The sequence below is a fragment of the Neophocaena asiaeorientalis genome, unplaced genomic scaffold, assembly GCF_003031525.2.
Source record: "Neophocaena asiaeorientalis asiaeorientalis breed wild unplaced genomic scaffold, Neophocaena_asiaeorientalis_V1.1 scaffold742, whole genome shotgun sequence".
NCBI lineage: Eukaryota > Metazoa > Chordata > Mammalia > Artiodactyla > Phocoenidae > Neophocaena > Neophocaena asiaeorientalis.
Genome location: NW_020173724.1, coordinates 33733 through 53606, shown reverse-complemented (window position 1 = coordinate 53606; position 19874 = coordinate 33733). Strand labels below are relative to the sequence as shown.

The following is a 19874-nucleotide window of genomic DNA, read 5'->3' as shown; positions in this document are numbered from 1 at the left end:
TGAAAATTTGTCCCTTGATATGGAAAGAATTTATTACTTCCTGTAAGTAAAATCAGGGACTCAATCGATTTTTGTTCTATAAACATAAATACTGATGGATCATTTGCTTCCTTACTCTTTTCCCAAGAATTATTATGTAACTAAAAAACAACTGAGGTATAATCAGTCCCATCAAACTTGGAAAGAATCACTTTTTTTCCCCTTAGACCTACTGAAAATGGGGCAGAAGTATTCAGACATTGTTTTATTAAGACTTTTATGTATTAAAAAGAAAGAACCCATTGTCCTAGATAGATGAAAAATTGTTTAGGTGCATTGATCAATTCAAAGTTTATTACTAATTTAAGAAAATGACAGGGAGAACAATTTTGCTTTATTTAGTTAGTTAGGATTTATACTTTAGTTTCAAAACCTAACTAGAGGGAAATTGAGCAAGTATCATGAACTCCTAATTTATTAGACTGTGTATATATGACTGTGTTTTTAATGCTCTTACAGAGGCATGCCAAGGCTGAAACAGAAAACGAATAATAATAGATAAATGAATACAAATTGAGTCCCTGCAATCAGCCATGCAATATCAGAGAAAAACAGGCTAGCTTGAATCAATTGGCTAAGAGATTTATCAAAATAATTATTGGGTTCTTTGGAATACACACAGTTACAGAGTCAAGGAGTAAAGGAGTAAAAATTTACCATATAGGTAAATGTTTAGAACTTGTAGATTTGTGGAATATGTTTTTTATACAGACATATATACATATATGTGTTTATATGCCAACCGCCTCCATCCTTCCCTGTTATAATAAAAGAGTAAATCCACAGAAGACCCCAGAAGCACACAGAAAACATGCATGGAGGGGTCGGTTCTCGGAGAGCAGACAGATTTAATAAATCCCAGTGTTCCCAATTTCTCTGCCCTTTTGGGGCAATAAGTGTCAAATCACCACTGTAAATTAGCTCAGTTCCTTCTGCCTGCTGATGAAGCTATTTTACTTCCGGTTCCCAGCCAGCCCCACATATCACCCTCCTCCTAGTCCCCTTCCTTCAGGGCCTTTCCATCATGCTAGGATAGCTAGTTTAGTTAGTTGATTCACTTGACAAATCAGTCACATGATTGGGTGGTGGGGAAAATGATCAAATTAGTTATTTGAATAAATCAGCCAGTCTTTTGGTAAACTATAAACATAGCTCTGGAGAGTTACAGCTTCAGAAAAACTAATGTTTGAGAACAACTTTTTAATCATTCTTTATGATTTTAGTCGTTCTTTTTTTTTTTTTTTTTTTTTAGTCGTTCTTTATAATGATTTGTGCTAGAAAAAAGTCCAGCTGTAACAGAGGGATGCCTGGAAGAAGGGGAGCGATGCTGGGGAGAGCAGACCAAAGACATCCTGTAGGGAGAAGAGGTAGCTGTACCTTGCAGTTAAGATGAAGAGGGGTTCATAAAGCATGAAAGAGTCAATTTCTATAAAATTTTTATTCCATGTAATTTTATATAACGTTCCCCACATTCTTAGTGAGTATAAGAATTTGCATATGGAGTGCACACAAGGCAATGCATGAGTCAAAGGTGTCGTATTGTCATAGGGAATCAAAGCTACAGGAGGCTCAGTGGAACCATTCCTGGGCACAGCAATTCATCATGTCATGAGAATCATTACCTCTATTCAAATTTCCTCTATTCAAATTTAGCCTTCTATTCAAATTTCCTCTACACTTAAGCATTGATTTTACTCATTTAGAACTTGACATTAAGCTTTATGTCAGTGGTAGTCTAGTTATAAATTAATAATAATACCACTATATTCATTTCACAAAATATTTTCAGACCCAGAATTTAATTCTGTCCACAAAAAGTTAATCATTTATTTATTCAACAAGTATGCATTGAGTGATAACCACATACAAACCAGTACTTGAGGTGCTTGAGATATGTCAGATATATCATTATCAATAGACAATGATCCTCCCTCAGGATGCTTACATTCTATCCAGAAAAGGCAAAAGCAAAAATAAATAAATAAAAATAAACCCAATAAATAGGATAACAATAAAATATATTAGAAGCTGATAAGTACTATATTGAAGAAAAGAGCCTCCATTGGGCCCAGTGAAGGGGAGTGGGAGCGTAAGCTCTGGGTGGGTTCTGGGGTAGGTCAGGTTGTATAGTTCTGAGAAGCTGGATTTGAGCAGCCTTAAAGAAAGAAAGGGAATGAATTAAAGAAGCATCTGGGAAAAGGAAACTGCAGGTAGAAGGCACAGCTGGGAGAAAGGCCCAATAGTAGGAAGTGCCTGGTGGTGTAAACCCAGCCAGGAGGCCAGAATAGATGGAGAATAATAAAAGGGGAAGTAAGGGGAGGGAGTCAGAATCAGAGTAGGAACTTGTGCTCAGATCTTCTAGGGTCTGAGGCTTTGTTGTAAAGATTTTGGCTATAACTATAAGTTGGATGGAAGGTAGCTGCAATGGTACTACAATCTTGGGTGCTAAAAGGATCAGTCTGGCTGCCGCATTGAGAAAGGACACAGAAGTGGCCGAGGTAAAGCCAGGATTATTGTTAGGAAACTAATGTAATAACCCAGAGGGAGAGGATGGATGTTAAGACGATGGTTTTAGCAGCAGAGTGGTTAGGTTAGCTCTGGCTGAACTCTAGATATATGCTGAAGGTAGAGCCAACAGGGCTTACTGATGGACTAGATATGAGAAAGTAAAATCAAGAAAGGAGTTAGCCAGATTGTTGGCCTGAGTAACTGAAAAAATGGAGTCTTTATCCACTGGAAAAGATTCTGTGTATTGTGTATGAGTGAGTGTGTGTGTGTGAGTGTATATGTGTGTGTGTGTGTGTGTGTGTGTGTATGGAATTGGGAAGGGAAGGAGTAGGGACAATAATAGGAGATGCACAAAGCTTTGTGAAACTTGGAATGCAAGGGATGAAGAAAGATTTAAGTTGGTTTAGTAACTAACATACCTCATGATAAGATGCACATTGGGATAATAGGATTAAAGGGTGACAGTGGAGACTAGGATGTTAGCTTTCTTGGTAGGGAGGAGCCATTCGTGGGATTCCCTTTTCACCCCTTGAAGAGGGTAGCAGGCCTGAGGCCATGAGGCTTCCTTGTCCTGGTGAATGGGAGCCCCTGGGGTGACATGATCTTAGACCAGTGACCCTGTCCCTCTTGATCCCTATGGGGAAGGGGCTCTACTGCTCTGAGTGTATGTTCTCTGTCATGACTCCTCTCATAATTGCTGGCCCTATAGTGACATGGACACTCAAGTGTTACAATAAGTTGCCATGCCTCATTTAAGCCCTGATCATGGGGAAGCATGAACTGAGACCCACTGCATGAGCCAGTTTCTACTTAGTTCATGAACAGAAAAGGCCTAGAGAATTCATGGTATATAAAATATCAACAAGAGGGATGTAAGGGTACATTATTATTACCTCTGTTTCCAAAAGAGACAAAGAGGGAAATTGTTTGTTCATGATCAAACATACATGTATCAAATATGAATATACAGAAATCTTTGTTTAATACAAGGCCCCTTCAATAAAATATGTAGAGCCATCTGGAAATACAGTTTGATAAAATTTTGTTATTTCTAAAATTATTATACTCCATAATGTTCCTCCAAATGTAAAAAGTCTGAAAAGAAATATACTAATATAGAAAGAAAACTATATTAGTAATGTTATTGCAAAATATGTGAAAGATTTTAGTCAAAGAAATCTCTATAGATAAGAAAAGCTCCTTAAAAGTCAAGGTAGAGTTAAAGTAGAGGATTAAAGTCTTGGTGGATTATTATCAGGATTAGGTTATCTAAATTTTCTATTAATTAATAATTATTTAGCATTTTAGCATTTGGTTAGCAATTATTTATTAGACATAGATACAGAGAAAGATGGTAGCAGAGTTAGCTTTCAATAATTTTTAAGAATTTTGTTGGAAATGTACAGAACATACTTTTAAAATAAGTCAAATATTATTATCGTTTCATCATTCTGGTCATTTTTACATTGTATTTAAGTAGTAAAGTTGAATTTAAACCAATCATATAAATCACAACCTTACTTATTTCCCCAAACATTGGGAGGTCAATATCATTGTTCCATGTACAGGAAACATACTAAGTAGCTGAGACTGAGAGAGGTTGCTTGTTTGAAGTCTTACAACTAGGTAATGACTAGGTCAAAGAACTAGTTGAATCAGAATTCTGAGAAATTTCTACTCTAAAAAATGTATCGATGCTGTACACCTGAAACTAACACAATACTGTAAATCAACTATGCTTCAATTTAAAAAAATGTATCCAAAGATAAAGGAAAAAGTTGTAAGGGATAAGGCATGAGGCTCAGTGATATTAGAATCAGAGGAATGAATTTCATCATTCTCAAAAATTGACCCCTGAGTGAAGAGGATTTAAAGGGTAATTGAATAGTCATAGGAATCATGAATATATAAAGGGATGGTTCTGAATATATTAATAGATTAATATGTTAATAGAAGGAAATGGAAGGTTAAACAATAAGAGGTATAAAGCAAGAAAAGAAGAAAGAAGCAATAAAGAGCAAAAGTGAGAGAGACAGAGACAGAAAGATGCAGAGGCAGAGAGACAGAGAAAGAGGAGAGAATAAGAGAAGGAAAATAAGGAGGAGGAAAAAGAATTACGGAGCTGATGCTAGAACAATATTGGACTGTTCTGAACCAATTTAAGAATTGCCATTTCTAATTCTTAATATATGGAAGATTGGAATGAAGAGATATTAAAAGGAATGAGACATTAAAATAAATGTATAGATATCTTTGTTTAATATGAGGTCCATTCATTTGAGGAAAACACATCAAGAAAGTATGTAGGGCCATTTGGGAAAAGAGTGGTAAGCCTGCTCCATTTCTAAAATTACTATTCTATACAATCCTTGTCCAAACACAAATATTTTTATATTTTCTCTTTTGCCCCTATGGGAAAATGTCCATAGTGACAAGGAATGAAGTGCTGACCTAAATGGGGACATCTGTTGAGCCTTCACATATGTATACCCTCCATTCTACTCCAGGAAACTTTACTAGGCTTGGGGTGTATCTTAGCAACAGAATTTTAGGAAGGATCGTCTCTAATGTTAGAAGAAGGGTGAAAATGACCCCTGGATGCCCAATTTTCTAACTCCACTTCTGTCATAGGTGGTAAGATAAGAGGAGTCGTGTCACAAATGAAAAAATAAGGTCGAAGAAAACCAGAGAAAAGGTGACTGAACGTGTAAATATGAGACCCATGTGTGACGTTGTAAAAGGAGATTTCACCTGCTTCATAGTCCAAGAAAATCCCAATGCAGCGGGGCCGTTCCAGGTGGAGGAGAGGAACTGATGGAGAGGCAAGGACCATGTACTCACTCCCTTTCAGTAGCCACATGGCCCAGACCCCGTTCTCAGGAGATGGTGTTGTTTCCCCCTTTCTTGACACTGTGTCTTGACAGACACCTAACCCCCATTCTGCTCTTTCTCCCACCATGACTTCCCAGTAATGCCTCCCTGATGAGAAGTTCTGCAAACCCAGGATACAAGGCCATGTGTCAAATCGCTCAGGGTTGTTGGGGACATCCCTCCATAGTTCTCCATCCTGCACACTGCGCAGGTCAGCAGTCAAGAGGAGGCTGGGATGTGCTGTGGCGGGATCCAGTTTTATGTCAACTGCAGAAAGAATTTTGTGGAACATGTAAAAGAACAGAAAAGACTGGTGAAAACCTAGGAAGCCATGATACTGAGAACTGTCACGCCATTCCTCACTCTCCCTCTAATAACTCCTGGAGATAACAAAATATGTATTTCACCTTGCAGATCGATGAGTATATGCTTCATTGCTTTTGAGTGTATTCCACTGCTATGTCTGCATAATCCAGGACTCATTACTGCCCCAGTTCAAACATAACCATTGATGATAAGAGACAAACCATGTGCATGACCATTTAGATTCCTTTTATCTCTATCCAGAGTACTTTGGAAGATCTTTGGTGCTCTTTGGAAGATCTGCATTTAAAATAAAATTTACAGCTCCCTTGGGATTTTTTTTCTCCTATAGGAAAAATTCATTGGTATAAAATCCACCACTTTCAAAGCTATGTTACTATGATAGGAAGAATTCTAAGATGAGCCTCATGACCTTCAGACCCTGGTGGTACTCTCATGATTCTGTTATATTATGTGACAAGAGGGAGATTATCTGAGTGGGTCTAATAAAATCACCTTTTAAAATCAGAGAGGTTTCTTTGGCTATCAGGCTGCCACCAGAAGTGAAAATCAGCGAGATTTGGATTTGATGTGTCATTGCTGCCTTTGAAGATGGAGTGGGCCACAGCTGAGGAGAAGGGTGAGTGACCCCCAACTGATAACCAGCAAGGAGATAGAAATCTCAGTCCCACAACTGCAAGGAACTGCTTTACATCAACAAACTGAATAAGCTTGCAAGTGGACTCTTCCCTGGATCCTTTAGAGAAGCCCAGCCTGGTCAACACCTTGATTTCTGATCTTATGAAATCTTAAGCAGAGATGCCAGCTGATCCCATGTGGTTATCCGATCTGAAGAACTGTGAAATAAATGGATGTGGTTTTGGGTAGCTAAGTTTGTGGTACTTTGCTATGCAGCAATAGAAAACTACTACTGATACTGTGAAGTCCCAGTGAGATTGATATGAAATTTTATTTGTACATATAATCAATAGATACATCTACAAATGAAATGACCTCAGTGAAGAAGGGAGGATGTAAAATATTCAGTGTCTTTATTTTTGGTAAACATTCAAAATTAGTAAATTTCATTAATCATTTTTTAATGTACTAATAACAAATACTAAGATGCTGACTGTTATTCTTATTTGTCTCTAAACCACTTCTAACTATCTTTTATTGATACTCCAACCTGAATGGGTCACATAAGTAGTACATCATCTATACTATCCCATGGAACCCCACCCTCAAGGGTGCCACTATCATCCTCATATTGTAGATGAGGAGACTCAGAGTCCAAGAGATCATGTGATTTTTCCCAAATTATATGATTTTCCTGTCATAAATAATGGGAATTGAAAAGGGGGTCTCCGTGGAATTGTGTTAGGCCTATTTAACAGATGTCATGTCATCATGCATCATTCCCACTCTAGCACACTTATTTGCTCCATTTATAAGAAAATAAATCTGTGAAATAGTTGTTAATACATCTATCTCCAGTTCCTCTCCCTACCTCTTCTTTCTTAAACTCAGTTGCTCACCAAGACAGAATAATATCTTAAGCAAACTACTCCTTCTTCCCAGTGCCCCATGCATTGATAAACGATCAGTCCTTAAAGTTCACCTTAAATGACTTTTCTGTAGCACTCAACACTGTTGAGAATCCTTTTGTCCTGGGAAACTTCACGTCTCTTTCCCAAAGACACCAGTCATCATGCTTTCCCTCCCTCTCCACTGGCCTCCCCTTCTTGGTTTCCTTCGCTGTTTTCTCCTCTTCTCCTCCATCACTGCTATTCGAGAAGCCAATGGTCTCAGGATTGGGACCTCTTGCCTCTTTCTCAGATCACTTCTGATGTGTTCTGGGGCTGGCAGGCACATTGCATTCATTAAATTCCATTCATAAGCTTACTAATTCCAAATATATATATATATATCTAGCCTAGACTTTTCTCCTGGAACTCCATATTTGTAAATTCATCTGTGTACCTGACATCAACATTTGGATATTTAACATTCATCACAGCATTGATGTGTCTAAAACCCATTTCCCTTTTTCTGCCTCACCTGCAGCTTTACCTGTCAATGTAAACAGCAATTTCATTACCCAGTTCTGGAGATTTAAACCTTGGAATCATTCACGACTTTTCTCCTTCTCTGACACCTCATATCTAATCCAACAGCAGATCTTGCCAGCTTTGCCTTCAAAACACCAAGATTCTGTCCATTTCTCTGCACCTCCAGTACTACTACCCTTGTCCAATGGACAATCGTCTCTGATTGGATTATTACAACGGATCCTAACTGGCTTTCCCACATCAAGACTTTCCCCTCTGTAATTTATTCTCAATAAAGCACACAGAGTGATCGCCACAAAACATTAATCCAATCATCCTATTCCTCCATTTACAGCTTTTAACTGATGTTCTATTTCACTTGGAGGTAAAGCATTGCTCACAGTGGCCTGCCTGTTGGGTCCTGTGCTACTTGGACTTCTCTTGGCCTCCCCAGCTCTCCCCTCACTCACTCCACCACAGCCTCACAGAACTCCTCATAGCTCCTGGAATGCATCTTCCATATTTCCATCTCAGGCCTTGGCACTCATTTCTGATGCCTGGAATGCTTTCCTCAATGATCAAATTCCAAATTAGATGCCCTAACCCCAGAACTTCCAGCCACCCTTAGTTTATTCTTTTTTTCAATATTCTGTATCATCTTCTAACATTCTGTGTATTTTGCATAATTTAAGCAAATATATGCAACATGAAGCTGTAGATTTGTAAGTTGACGTTATTGTTCAATTTTATATTCGAATGTTTAGAAGAGTTGCTGTCATAAAGTACACAATATATGTGGAATTGATTAGTTAATTCAGTAAAAATAAGTGGGAATATGGAGACACTGATTATGAGAGTGTAGTAACTTGCAACATTTCATGCAGTTAGTACATATTACTTTGCCCATCAGAACATTGATTAAATCATTGAACAGGACTGATAAGATGGGTTTTCTCATCATGGGACAAAGTGGTTTCCCTGTAAGTAATAAAGCCACTATTTAGCCACTGTCTGTTTTCATTACTTGGTATAAATTGAATATAGAAAAGAAATTAAAAGTATTGAACGGTTACTGTTTTAAAAAACAACATAATAGGACCAAACAAACTAATTATAACACCACAGAGCCTACAGAGAGTACTTAAACATAACTGACTGAATATTTTTGGCTTTATTAACTACCTAATTTAAGAAATTCATCAAATTGCCAGATAATAAAATAATCCAAACCTTATATTATTTGATACACTACAATGCTTTCATATATTGATGATTTTCTGTTTTCAAATGTTTCATTTTGTCCTCCAAACAATACAATTTTTTAGCATTTTATAAACAAGGAAATGGAGATTGATTAGAACTAATGTTACTTATATCACAGCTAATATCACTTTCAAGCCCACCATTCTAACCAAATGTAGCTTATGTGGGTGTCAGTGACTCTGATATTCTTTCAGACTATTCAGAAGTATCTCAACATTCTTTTTTTTTTATTCTGAGCACGGTGCTCTCTCCCTTCCTCCCTTGTAGTTTGGCATAAACGTGTGACTCATTTCTATCAATAAAATCTTCAGGAAAGCCCTGTGTGCCACTTCGGAGTAGTGCATGATTCATCATAATCTTGCCCTTTTCCATGGCTACCAGTAACAGGAAGGAGGTGGGACTCTGTCTGCACGGGGCCCCAGAGTGAGATTATGTGAAATTAAAGCCTCCACAATCTAGTAATCAACCTAAAACATGATCTCGAAATAAAACCTTTCTGATTTTAGCCACTAAACTTTGGGTTCTGTTTGTTACTATAGCCTGACAGGTACAGTGACAAATTGCAATAAGAGCCAAATTCCAGGTGTCATAGTTCCTCGAGCTCTAAAATGCAGCCTACCTTGGAACTTTCTCAACATTTCCCTCATCCCAGGGATGCGACACATTGTCTTCAGCTCCATGGGGATGGTCTCCAGATCCAGCCGTGTGACACTCTTACTTCTGAGAAGAGCGCAGAACCCACGGTTCTCAGTAGGGTTATCCACCATCCTCCCCAGCCTCTCCCAACCCATTCTTTGATTCAGAAAGTAAACATACCGGCTCAAGGCTCCTCCCGCACCCTGAAAATGAAAGAGAAACAAGTAGGTGTGAGTTAGACCTCTGAACTGCTTTTGACAGACTGGGGACACACCATGAACATCTCTTTAGGAATTATTGGAAATCATTAACTATTAAGGTAAATCTATAAGAAACATGACTCTCTCTTAATAAAAGCTAACAACAGGCTTTTGTTGAGTTTTCTCATGAATTTAAAATAATATAATCAGTTTGCCTCTATTAAAATAAAATCAGACCACACAAAGTTTAGGTTAATTCCTATAATATCTATTGGTTTAACTATTTTCTGAATTGATAATTCTGACATTTCAATATTTTAGTAAAGAGTTACATTCTGTGAATGCAATTAGGGTAAAAACAGATTCTAAGTATCTTCAGAATTTATTTGAGTAACAGTGAAAGGTTAGACATAAAATGTTGCTCTCAATGTCCTTTTAAGAAAACCCTAAATTCCTCATTCTTTGAACCAACATACCATGTCTAAATTACCTAAGTGGATAAAAATAGAAGTCATTAATATCTAGCAACATTTTACCTCAAAGTAGATTACTAAATAAATCACCTGCATTGCATTTCCCCTCTCCCTCTAAAAAATAGCCACCTGTCAGATTAATTTTGACAGGGCATAAAGACAAGGGAAATGATTAGCTTTACTTTTCATCAGAATGACAGGCCTTGTTTTTGGCCATTGCTGGTGAAATACAGCTTACTGGTACTGAGAAAGAAAGGGAAAAGAGGGTATAAAAATGAAACTAAATTATTTGAGAATATATTCCCCCTAAGATTTATAAGACATTTTAACATTTCTTCAGTGCTAATAAACGATAACTTTATATACATTGTGTTTTGAGATATGGTAAGATGAGACAATGAATATTATTGAAAATGCCAGAGTTCTGGTGTTTATTTACTGTCTGAAATTTAGAAAATGTATCCCTTTCTGACAGTTTGCTCACTAGGAAGTGGGTATAGCAATACTAATAAAAATAATAATAACAATACAAATAACAACAACACAAGTTTTACTGATATATAGATATATTGAAGACAAAATGGGACAAATTAAATAAAAAGTGTTTTGTAAATGCATTCATTTAATGACCCCCCCCCACTCCGTAACCAGTGCTATTTATCACAGTACTTGTATGAGGATAGGAATTACTTAGTTCAGAAATCCCTAAATGAGGCACTGGGGATGAGATACAATGAAGCGTGCCCAGAAAATTTCTATTGCAGTGAGTTCTGTCATGATAGCATGCATCCAGCAACAACGATGACTTTCTCAGTTCACCTGGGATTCAATGCCTTCAAGGAGGATTAAAAGGAAATATTTCCTTTTCCCTGTTATTTGTCTCTTTGCTCTATAATCTCAAATATAGCGTGGGCAAGCTGCATGGAGCCCAGGCAATCTCTCCCTACCACACCTGGAATAGTCATGCAATATGGGCTAGAAAATTAGCATTTGTCTTAGAAATTAACGTGCGAATTTCAAGGTGGACAATTTAAAATATTACTCATACTTTTGGCTATTGACATTTAAATGGGTTAACAAGACTTTTGGGGATTGGCCATCACTGAAATACAGCAATATCATCATTGACCGATTTTGAGGTTACAGATTGTCCTTTTTCTGTTTAATCATATGTAAATCATTAAATTGATTTTAGTTTTAAAAATATTTAAGTTTTGTCTTTAGTATGAACTATTTTATATGATTCTCTAGGGTCCCTTCAGATTCTGATGCTAGGATTCAGAATTAAGATGTTTTCCAAGTAAATTCTAGGGTGCCCTTTCCCTAAAGATCATAAATGCTTAAGCTGTTTGTCTGTGAAAGCTGCTATTTGTCCCCTTGTTCTCAAGTCTACCCATCCCTCCCCTCCCAGGCACCCAGCCCCACCTCCAGCAGACCCAGGGCTGGGCGCTGGCACCTCTCCTCCAGCTCCTCTGCCAAATCCTTCAAGGCCCTGCTCTGCTGAACCAGCCGGTTCTTGCTCTCCCGCAGTCTCTGCAGGGTGGCTCGCTCCTCCTCCTCCAGTCTTCTAAGCTGCAGTTGCTCCTCCAGGGCTAGTAAGCCTCGATACTTTTCAAACTCCAACCTGAAGCGCTGCCTCTGCGTTTCCACTTTCTCCTGGAGTGACACAGTGCATCGAATGATCAGCAGATGGGGCAGAGCATTTGGCCTCCACCTTCACGGATGGGATGACAAAGCTGGAGACGGCAATGTCTGGAGTGATCTCATCTTCATAACTCTATGAACGGACCCACTGCATTCTAACAACATGCAGAAGCCAGAGACTACTCATGAGAAGTGGCCTGCTAGAGTTTTCAAACTTAGAGTTTGAGAAATACTGTTGGATTTGGGATCCCATTTCCATGGACTTGAGGACAAGGCACTTCCATATTCAAGTTTCAGTACCATATATAAAATGGGGGAAAAGAAGGGTCTGGGAATTAGAATTCCCAAACTGTTGAGCACAGTGACTAACATAGAGTAGTTGCTCAATAGAAGTGAAAATTTACTCTTAGTCACTGGAATGAGAACTGTGTGGAAATAACTGAATTATGAAGAGAGATTAGAGAGACCTGGATTTGTAAATGTGAATAAGAAAATGTTTATAGAGATTAGAAAATCTTCCTCAATAATGTGGTAATCATGAAACTGTAAGGCTAACATTCTCTGCAGAGCCAAGAAAGAAATAAGTTATTCTCAGGTCACTTATTGCAAAGGTTCAGGGAATTCATCTTGATTTCTACCCAAATCTCACCTCTATAATTTTTTAATAGACCTAAGGAACACATTTCGATACAGCATTAATATATCTAAATTTTATTCTCTGGAGACTGGTGTGTGGAAAAGTAGCTTTAAACTAAGAATAAGAGGCAAATTGCCCTCCCATAGTCTCTCCACATTTTGAATTCTCTGGTCCGTTATTAAACATTATACCATTTTGGTTCAATTTAAGAACACAAGCTAGTGCCTTTAAAAGAATTCTAATAACGATTTTCCTCAAATTTTGTAAGATTCAACTCTTTCCTCCAATTTCCCATTTCTACCTCCTTCTGCCACTTTCTAAACAACTAGATTCATATAATTCTGACCTCTTTAAAGTCAACCAACTGTGAATTCCATATTCTGATCTGAAAGGTACAACTCATTGAATTTCTCCCCCATTCTCCATGTTGGAGGCTGTGCTATTGAGGAGTGGTGCTAATAACTCAGTCATTGAAAAACAGTGGAATTATATTTGGGTTATAAGAGATAACATGGTCCAGAGGGTTTTAGTTGCAATTCACTCTTCTCTCATATCATCCTTCTGAGTACTACAATTATATCTACAGATACAGAAAGGCTAAGGGTTTTCACAGAATTTAGAGTTTATTTAAGCCCATGCTTTTTGCTTTTGGCTCACACAGATACATTTTCAAAGGTAAAAATCATGCTAGTTTATTTGGCCTAGGACAGGGATCTTAGAATCATCTCTACTTTAGAATAATCAGCGGAGGGTTCAAAAAATGAAGGAGCCCATATCTCAGATATGGAATTTCTGATTTTGTAAATTTGTGGTCAGGTCAGGATTAAAAACAATTGACTTGGATTGTTAGCATAAAAAGAATAAAAATTATCAATAGACATCACTATCAATGAACTTTACATATAATATACATAGCTATGGGAAAAGATAAGACTTATCACAGAAGAAAAATATAGCAAAAATAATCCTTATGAAAATATTGTCAGAAAACAGAGCACAAGACAAAATTTTTGAGAAAAGAAGAAAGATTTATAAAAATAAAAGGGTTCCTTGGAGAAGGACAGAGAAGAGAAATATTCTATAAAATAGATTCTATATCTATTATAATACATATTATATAAATAAAAACACCTATGTAATTTCCATATACAGCTTCTCAATATTGACCCTATTGACATTAGACCAGGTGATTCTTTGCTGTGATTTTTTTAGGGGAAAGGTGACTGTCCTGTGCATTAGGGTGTCTAGCAGCATTTCTGGCCTCTACACATGAGTTGCTAGTAGAGCACCCACCCTCTCCCAGTTGTGACAACCAAAAACATCTACACATATTACAAAATATCTCTTAGAAGGCAGCACTGCGCCAGGTTCAGAATCACTCTGTGTATGTTTGTGTGTGTGTATGTATAAATAGGTAAGAGAAAAAAAGAGCTCATGAGGGGCTTCCCAGGTGGTGCAGTGGTTAAGAATCCACCTGCCAATGCAGAAGACATGGGTTTGAGCCCTGGTCCAGGAAGATTTCACATGCCATGGAGCAACTAAGCCCATGCGCCACAACTACTGAGCCTGTGCTCTAGAGCCCGCAAGCCACAACTACTGAGCCCGTGTGCCACGACTACTGAGGCCTGCATGCCTAGAGCCCATGCTCCGCAACGAGAAGCCACTGCAATGAGAAGCCCGCACACCGCAACAAAGAGTAGCCCCCACTTGCCACAACTAGAGCTGTGCCCATGCACAGCAACGAAGACCCAACACAGCCATAAATAAATAAATAAATAAATAAAAAGAGAGCTGATGAGGTATAATAAAGATAAAAAATATTTATGGATGACTGAAAAAGACTGAAAATTCAGACTGTCTTTCTATATGTAAGATGATGACTATTAACCTGTATTTCATATATATAAGTGATGTGAAATATTTACTATTTCATTCATCTAACAAATATATATTTTTTAAACTAGTACTGACAGTACAAAACTCTGTTCTAGGTGATGCTGTGAGTTAAGATGAGTAAAATCAAGTGAGTGAGTAAGATCAAAATCAGTAAAGTTTATTTACAATTTGGATTGGGGTCATATTAACAGAGATAAAAAGAACACAACTGTACAATATAATTTGAGGGGATGAGGTGATCCAGGGTGAAACTGAGATTTTTTTTCTTGAGTACCTATGTAGATGGAACAAAAGTGCTGGAGTGCTGGTGGAAGAATGATTTAGTGACCCAAATCTGGATCCTTCAAATAGGCTAGCCTCCTGAACCCCAATATTCTCTCACCTTCCAAATGACAGTTTTCCTTCCCACACTGGCCTCCTGAGTCAAGGCTTCCTCCATCTCTTTCCTCACATGTTCCTGGGCCATCTGGAGCTTTACCTGTTTGGGAAGATATGCGGCAGCCGTTACAGATACCCTCATTCAGTACTTAATATTGACTGGGTATGGGGGGAAATACAAAGATCAGCTAAAACAGGCCCCAGAAAACATATAAAAATGTTCGACCTCGTTAATAACTGTTAAACATAAATATGTTTTTAAATGTTGATGCCAGATGGAATCAAAGATGTATCTAAAAGTGTGTTCATTGTATTTTAAATAGTAAAACTGTAATTAGCCAAAGTGTTAAAAATACGGGAGTGAGAAAATTTTATTTTCACAGGATGGAATTAAAATAAGGCGTTGCAGAATATTTAATGACAAGAAATACAAGTATAAAGAAAATTAAAATAAGTATACTTCATGCAACTTTGCACCAAGTTTGAAAAATAAAAATGCTTATGATGAATATATAAAAACTAGGCAGAGACCAATGAAAATATATTCAATAAACAAAATCTCATATACTAATTCTTGGTTGAAAAGTGATGCTATTCCTTATATCTATATATTTCAACTGCTTACAGTTATTTATTACTTTATAATCAGAAGTGCATTTATTATATTTGGCAGAAGAAAACTTGTAAGTTAATATTTACTAAATGAAAAAGAAATACAGAATGTCATAAATCTTACAAGGGGTAGAAAAATAATTTAATGAAAAGTAAATCTCTTTCAACCCTAGGACCCCTGCTAGAGGTAAACACATATATTTTATTTACAAAGAACACACACAAAGATAGACACATACACACATTTTAAAACTCTTCTCAAAGTCATTCAATAAGTCTCAGAAAAAACAAAACAAAAACAAAAACTAGCAAACAAAAAATGAAATTCTTCCCAAAGTCACTGAACAAGTCCTACACATCAAGGTTGTTCTTTTTTAAAGATAATATTCTAAGGTAGAGCACATAAAATAGCAGTAGAATCCATGGAGGCATTTAAAAAGATGAAGAAACTAGCAATTTTTTTAGTGTTTGGAAGGAACAGAATACTTCAACACTTGTGGACAAAAGAAATTGTAAGCAAAAGCAAGGAGGTGAAAACCTGTGGCATGTTTGGGGACAACAGTGATTAGGCTAGTTTTGCTGGATCGAATGATTGGTTTAGACAAGAGTTATAGTAAGAAAACTTAGGGCCTTAGAATGTCTTGATTGATAGGCTAAGGAGTTTAGAAGATATTTATTTGGTATTTAGTTGAAGAGCTACTGAAATAGAGAAAACTTCCTTAGAAATATGACATTATCCATGCAATATATAGTACCTTATGGATTAAAAGAAAAAAAGGCAGGAATATATTTCAAAAGTCTAGCTAGAAAGTAGCTAGCAACTGAATTTTGCAGAAGACAACCAAAATCAAGAAGAAACACTAAGAAAGATTATTTCTTGGTAGGTCCAGAGGGAAGTTGAGGGAAAAAAAAATCACAAACCTTGATTTAGAACAATCAAAGTTAAAATAATTAGTCATAATTATTATTACTAATTATTTTGTTATTATAAATTATAGTACATAATATAAATATACTAAATATTATAAATTATAAATTATTAATAATAATTTGTTAATTAAATTATTATTTTAGAAAGTTGATATTTGCACTTTATTTCATCGTGATAGTACTTCAGGTAAAGGTCGATAGATTAAAGATGACTTTAACCTCCTTTGTGCTAGCAGCCGTTCCAGATATTGAGAATTTAAACGTGTTCAGGATATGTCTAAAAACTTTTGATGAGCACCAGCAGGGAGAATCTTCTTCATAGGGTTTCACAGATGCCACTTTTGTGGGCCAGGTACTCCAATGTGAGTCACCTTTTCATTGAGGATGCTCACATCATAAGTCCACAAATACGTGTTGACTAGAGAAGGGCCTGTGTGCTTAGCTACTGGATTTCTACATCAGAGTAACATGCATTGGCAGGCTTTAAAGGTGATCAGAGCCCTGTGCCTATCCAGAAACTATTCTTAGCAAATGTTCAAACGTGAAGGTTGCTTTATGCACCCCAATGTTCATTGCAGCACTTTTACAATAGCCAAGACATGGAAACAACCTAAATGTCCATTGACAGATGGACGGATAAAGAAGATGTGGTACATATATACAATGGGATATTACTCAACCATAAAAAAGAATGAAACAATGCCATTTACAGCAACATGGATGGACCTAGAGATTATCATACTAAGTGAAATAAGTCAGACAGAGAAAGACAAATATCATATGATATCACTTATATGTGGAATCTAAAAAAATGATACAAATGAACGTATTTACAAAACAGAAATAGGCTCACAGACTTCAAAAACAAATTTATGGTTACCAAAGTGGAAAAGGGCAGGGGAGGGATAAATTAGGAGTTTGGGATTAACATATACACACTACTACATATAAAATAGATAATCAACAAGGACCTACTGCATAGCACAGGGAACTCTACTCAATATTCTGTAATAACCTATATTGGAAAAGAATCCGAAAAAGAAGGGAGATATGTATATATATAATTGAATCACTTTGCTGTACACCTGAAACTAACACAACATTGTAAATCAACCATACTCCAAAATAAAATAAAAATTTTTTTAAAATGAAGGTTGTTTTGGTGACAATATTAATTAACATAGAGATAAACACTATGCAAAAGCAAGACATTATACAAATGATAGTTATTCGGAAGTGTTTCCAGTAACTATGTGCACCTGTAACTAAGAGCCCATTGGACAACACAGCCCTCTACACCAGAGCTCTAGCTGTGGAACCCAGATTATCAACATCAGGAAAATTAAGACCAGCATGAAATTAAATGTCCAGGGAGAATTTCATGGGAGAGGAGGGCAACCTAAAATAATAGTATGTCTGAGCTCCTGAACAGGGGTCCCTAAAGGGGGGGTGTGCACGGAGCAAAGGCATGGAGACCTCAAGGTGAATGTGAGCCAGGAGGGTGGTTGGTGCGGAGGGCACAGGTCATTCAGATCAGGTGGTAGCATTTGGCTCTGTCCCTAGCAAGGCACTCTTCACACCTCTGACAGTCGGCTCCTCTGTTACAGATCAGCATTTCCAGACCCAGGAATCGTGGCCCTCCACGTGCCATGGTAACACCTCTCACCTGGTAGCACCTGGCGGCCTCCTGCAGCGGTGTTGTGCGGTGGCTCCTGTGCTCTGGGGTGGTGTCACAGACCCAGCACAGAGCCTCCTGGTCCTCCTCACAGAAGCGGCTCAGCTCCTCGCCGTGCCTCACACACAGGCGCGCCCCCGAGGGCCCCGCGCTGAGCCCCAGCTGCCGCACGCTGTCCACCAGGCTGGCCAGCTGCCTGTTGGGGCGGAAGCTCTCCAGCCTGAAGGGACCCCGGCACTGCGGACAGGCATAGAGGCCGCTCTGTGCACTGTCGGACTTCTCGCAGAACTCGGAGATGCATCTGAGGCAGAAGCTGTGGCCGCAGTCCACGCTGACCGGTTTCTGCAGGAAATCCAGGCACACTGGGCACCTAGCCTCCTCGCACAGCCGCTCCCCGGGCCCCCCCGAGGCCATGGCCGGCCGGGCCTCGCCCGGCCCTGCTGATAGCAGAGCCGCCTTCCCCAGCTGCCTGCGCTATCTCCCCTGGTGGTCTGGCACAGAAGGGAGGAACCCCACAGCATGAGAAACAGACCCAAGATGGGTTTTATCCGCTGGCCAGAGTCCAAATGAGCTACTCCCAGGGAAAAGTTGTAACTCAGGCACCCTCAACCACAAGGATAAAATTAACATTCTAGTTACCCTAGCCTCCTAGGAAACTGATCATTTCTAACGGAATCCCTCATAGTATACCTTATTGGAACCCGAATTCTCATGTTTTCACTGTCAGGAAATTTGGAGAATTGCTTAGCTCCTTCCTTCCATTATTTTCTAACTACCCCATGACCTTCTTATCCTTATACGGCATAATGAGTTCTTAAAGTTTTTTTTTTTTCCAAACTTTGTTTTTTCTACCTCCTGTTAATTAGCCCATGATAAAAAATTTGGGTAGGTGGGTTGATAGGGAGATCCAAAAAATATGTGTGTATAATAATGATGGGTCTATAGCCCAACAACAATGCAAAGCATTTAAATAAATACCTGGCCCAGTTCAGTGAGTCCTATAATGACTGCACACATGTTGTGATTGTTGCAAAGCATATCTTGGAGGTGGCAAAGCCGTAGGTTAAGGCACTGGTTATAAGAAATAATTCAAGCATATGTGGCACCTGTGAGGTGGCGAAGGCTGAGAAAGATATAGAAGAAGAGAGATGATTTGACAGAAAGGATGTGATCCCTACTTGGGATGAATATGGTGAGGTCATTAGGTCAGCCAGAAAGTAGACAAATGTGGAAAGTGTCTGTCATCTGCACAAAATGTAATTTTCATTTTGCTGAGTTTGAAGCAAAGATGCGCATGGCATGCCTGTTGCAAATCCTTCAGTCCTTCAATATGTGTTCCTCAGCACAAACTGCAAGTCTCAGACACAAGGGTAAGCAAAAGACAAATGACCCAGCTCTCAAGGGAACCTTAAGATGCATCAGGAGAACTCATAAAAGTATAAACTAATACCTGGGAGAAAGGACACTCACCAGTGCTGCAAGAATATAACAGGGCTTTGAACTAGCCTGTGGGGTTGGAGTTTGGCCCTTGGGAGTCTCTGAGTTAATAACTGAAGGGTGACTACAGGCTGAGCATAGGAAGGGGACTCTATCAAGCAGAACAGTCAGAGGGCACAGGGTACACAAGATGAACTGCTGCTGGAGGGAGCAGGTTTGCCCCAGGACATGAGGCAGCCAAGCAGGCTGGTATGTGTTCGAGGGGAGGATGAGTGGCAGTGGATAAGGTCCCAGTGGGAGGCAGGGACAGATGACTCATGT

At 38.4% G+C, this 19874-nt stretch overlaps 1 protein-coding gene across 2 annotated transcripts; it reads right to left on the bottom strand.

Moving 5' to 3' along the window:
- Positions 1–1819: 1819 nt before the first annotated feature.
- TRIM58 (tripartite motif containing 58) lies at positions 1820–18605 on the bottom strand. Of its 2 annotated transcripts, XM_024750703.1 has the most exons (6): positions 18108–18605; positions 14904–14999; positions 11770–12000; positions 9852–9874; positions 9655–9755; positions 1820–5685 (listed from the first exon to the last, which is right to left on the bottom strand). In XM_024750703.1, the coding sequence occupies exons 1-6, from the start codon at positions 18528–18530 to the stop codon at positions 5096–5098; spliced, it is 1464 nt and encodes a 487-aa protein (XP_024606471.1). In that variant the 5' UTR covers positions 18531–18605; the 3' UTR covers positions 1820–5095. The 2 variants fall into 2 exon arrangements, with proteins under 2 accessions (XP_024606471.1, XP_024606472.1); XM_024750704.1 differs by lacking the exon at positions 11770–12000.
- Between the last annotated feature and the right edge of the window lie 1269 nt (positions 18606–19874).

What these genes read in the sequence shown, in the direction of transcription:
- TRIM58 (XM_024750703.1), bottom strand. Translation starts at nt 18,530, where the DNA reads ATGGCCTCGGGGGGGCCCGGGGAGCGGCTGTGCGAGGAGGCTAGGTGC. An exon ending in AGGCCGCCAGGTGCTACCAG is followed by an intron (nt 15,000 to 18,107) that starts GTGAGAGGTGTT and finishes CTTCCCAAACAG; the next exon opens with GTAAAGCTCCAGATGGCCCA. An exon ending in GCGGGAGGAGCCTTGAGCCG is followed by an intron (nt 9,756 to 9,851) that starts GTATGTTTACTT and finishes CGCTCTTCTCAG; the next exon opens with AAGTAAGAGTGTCACACGGC.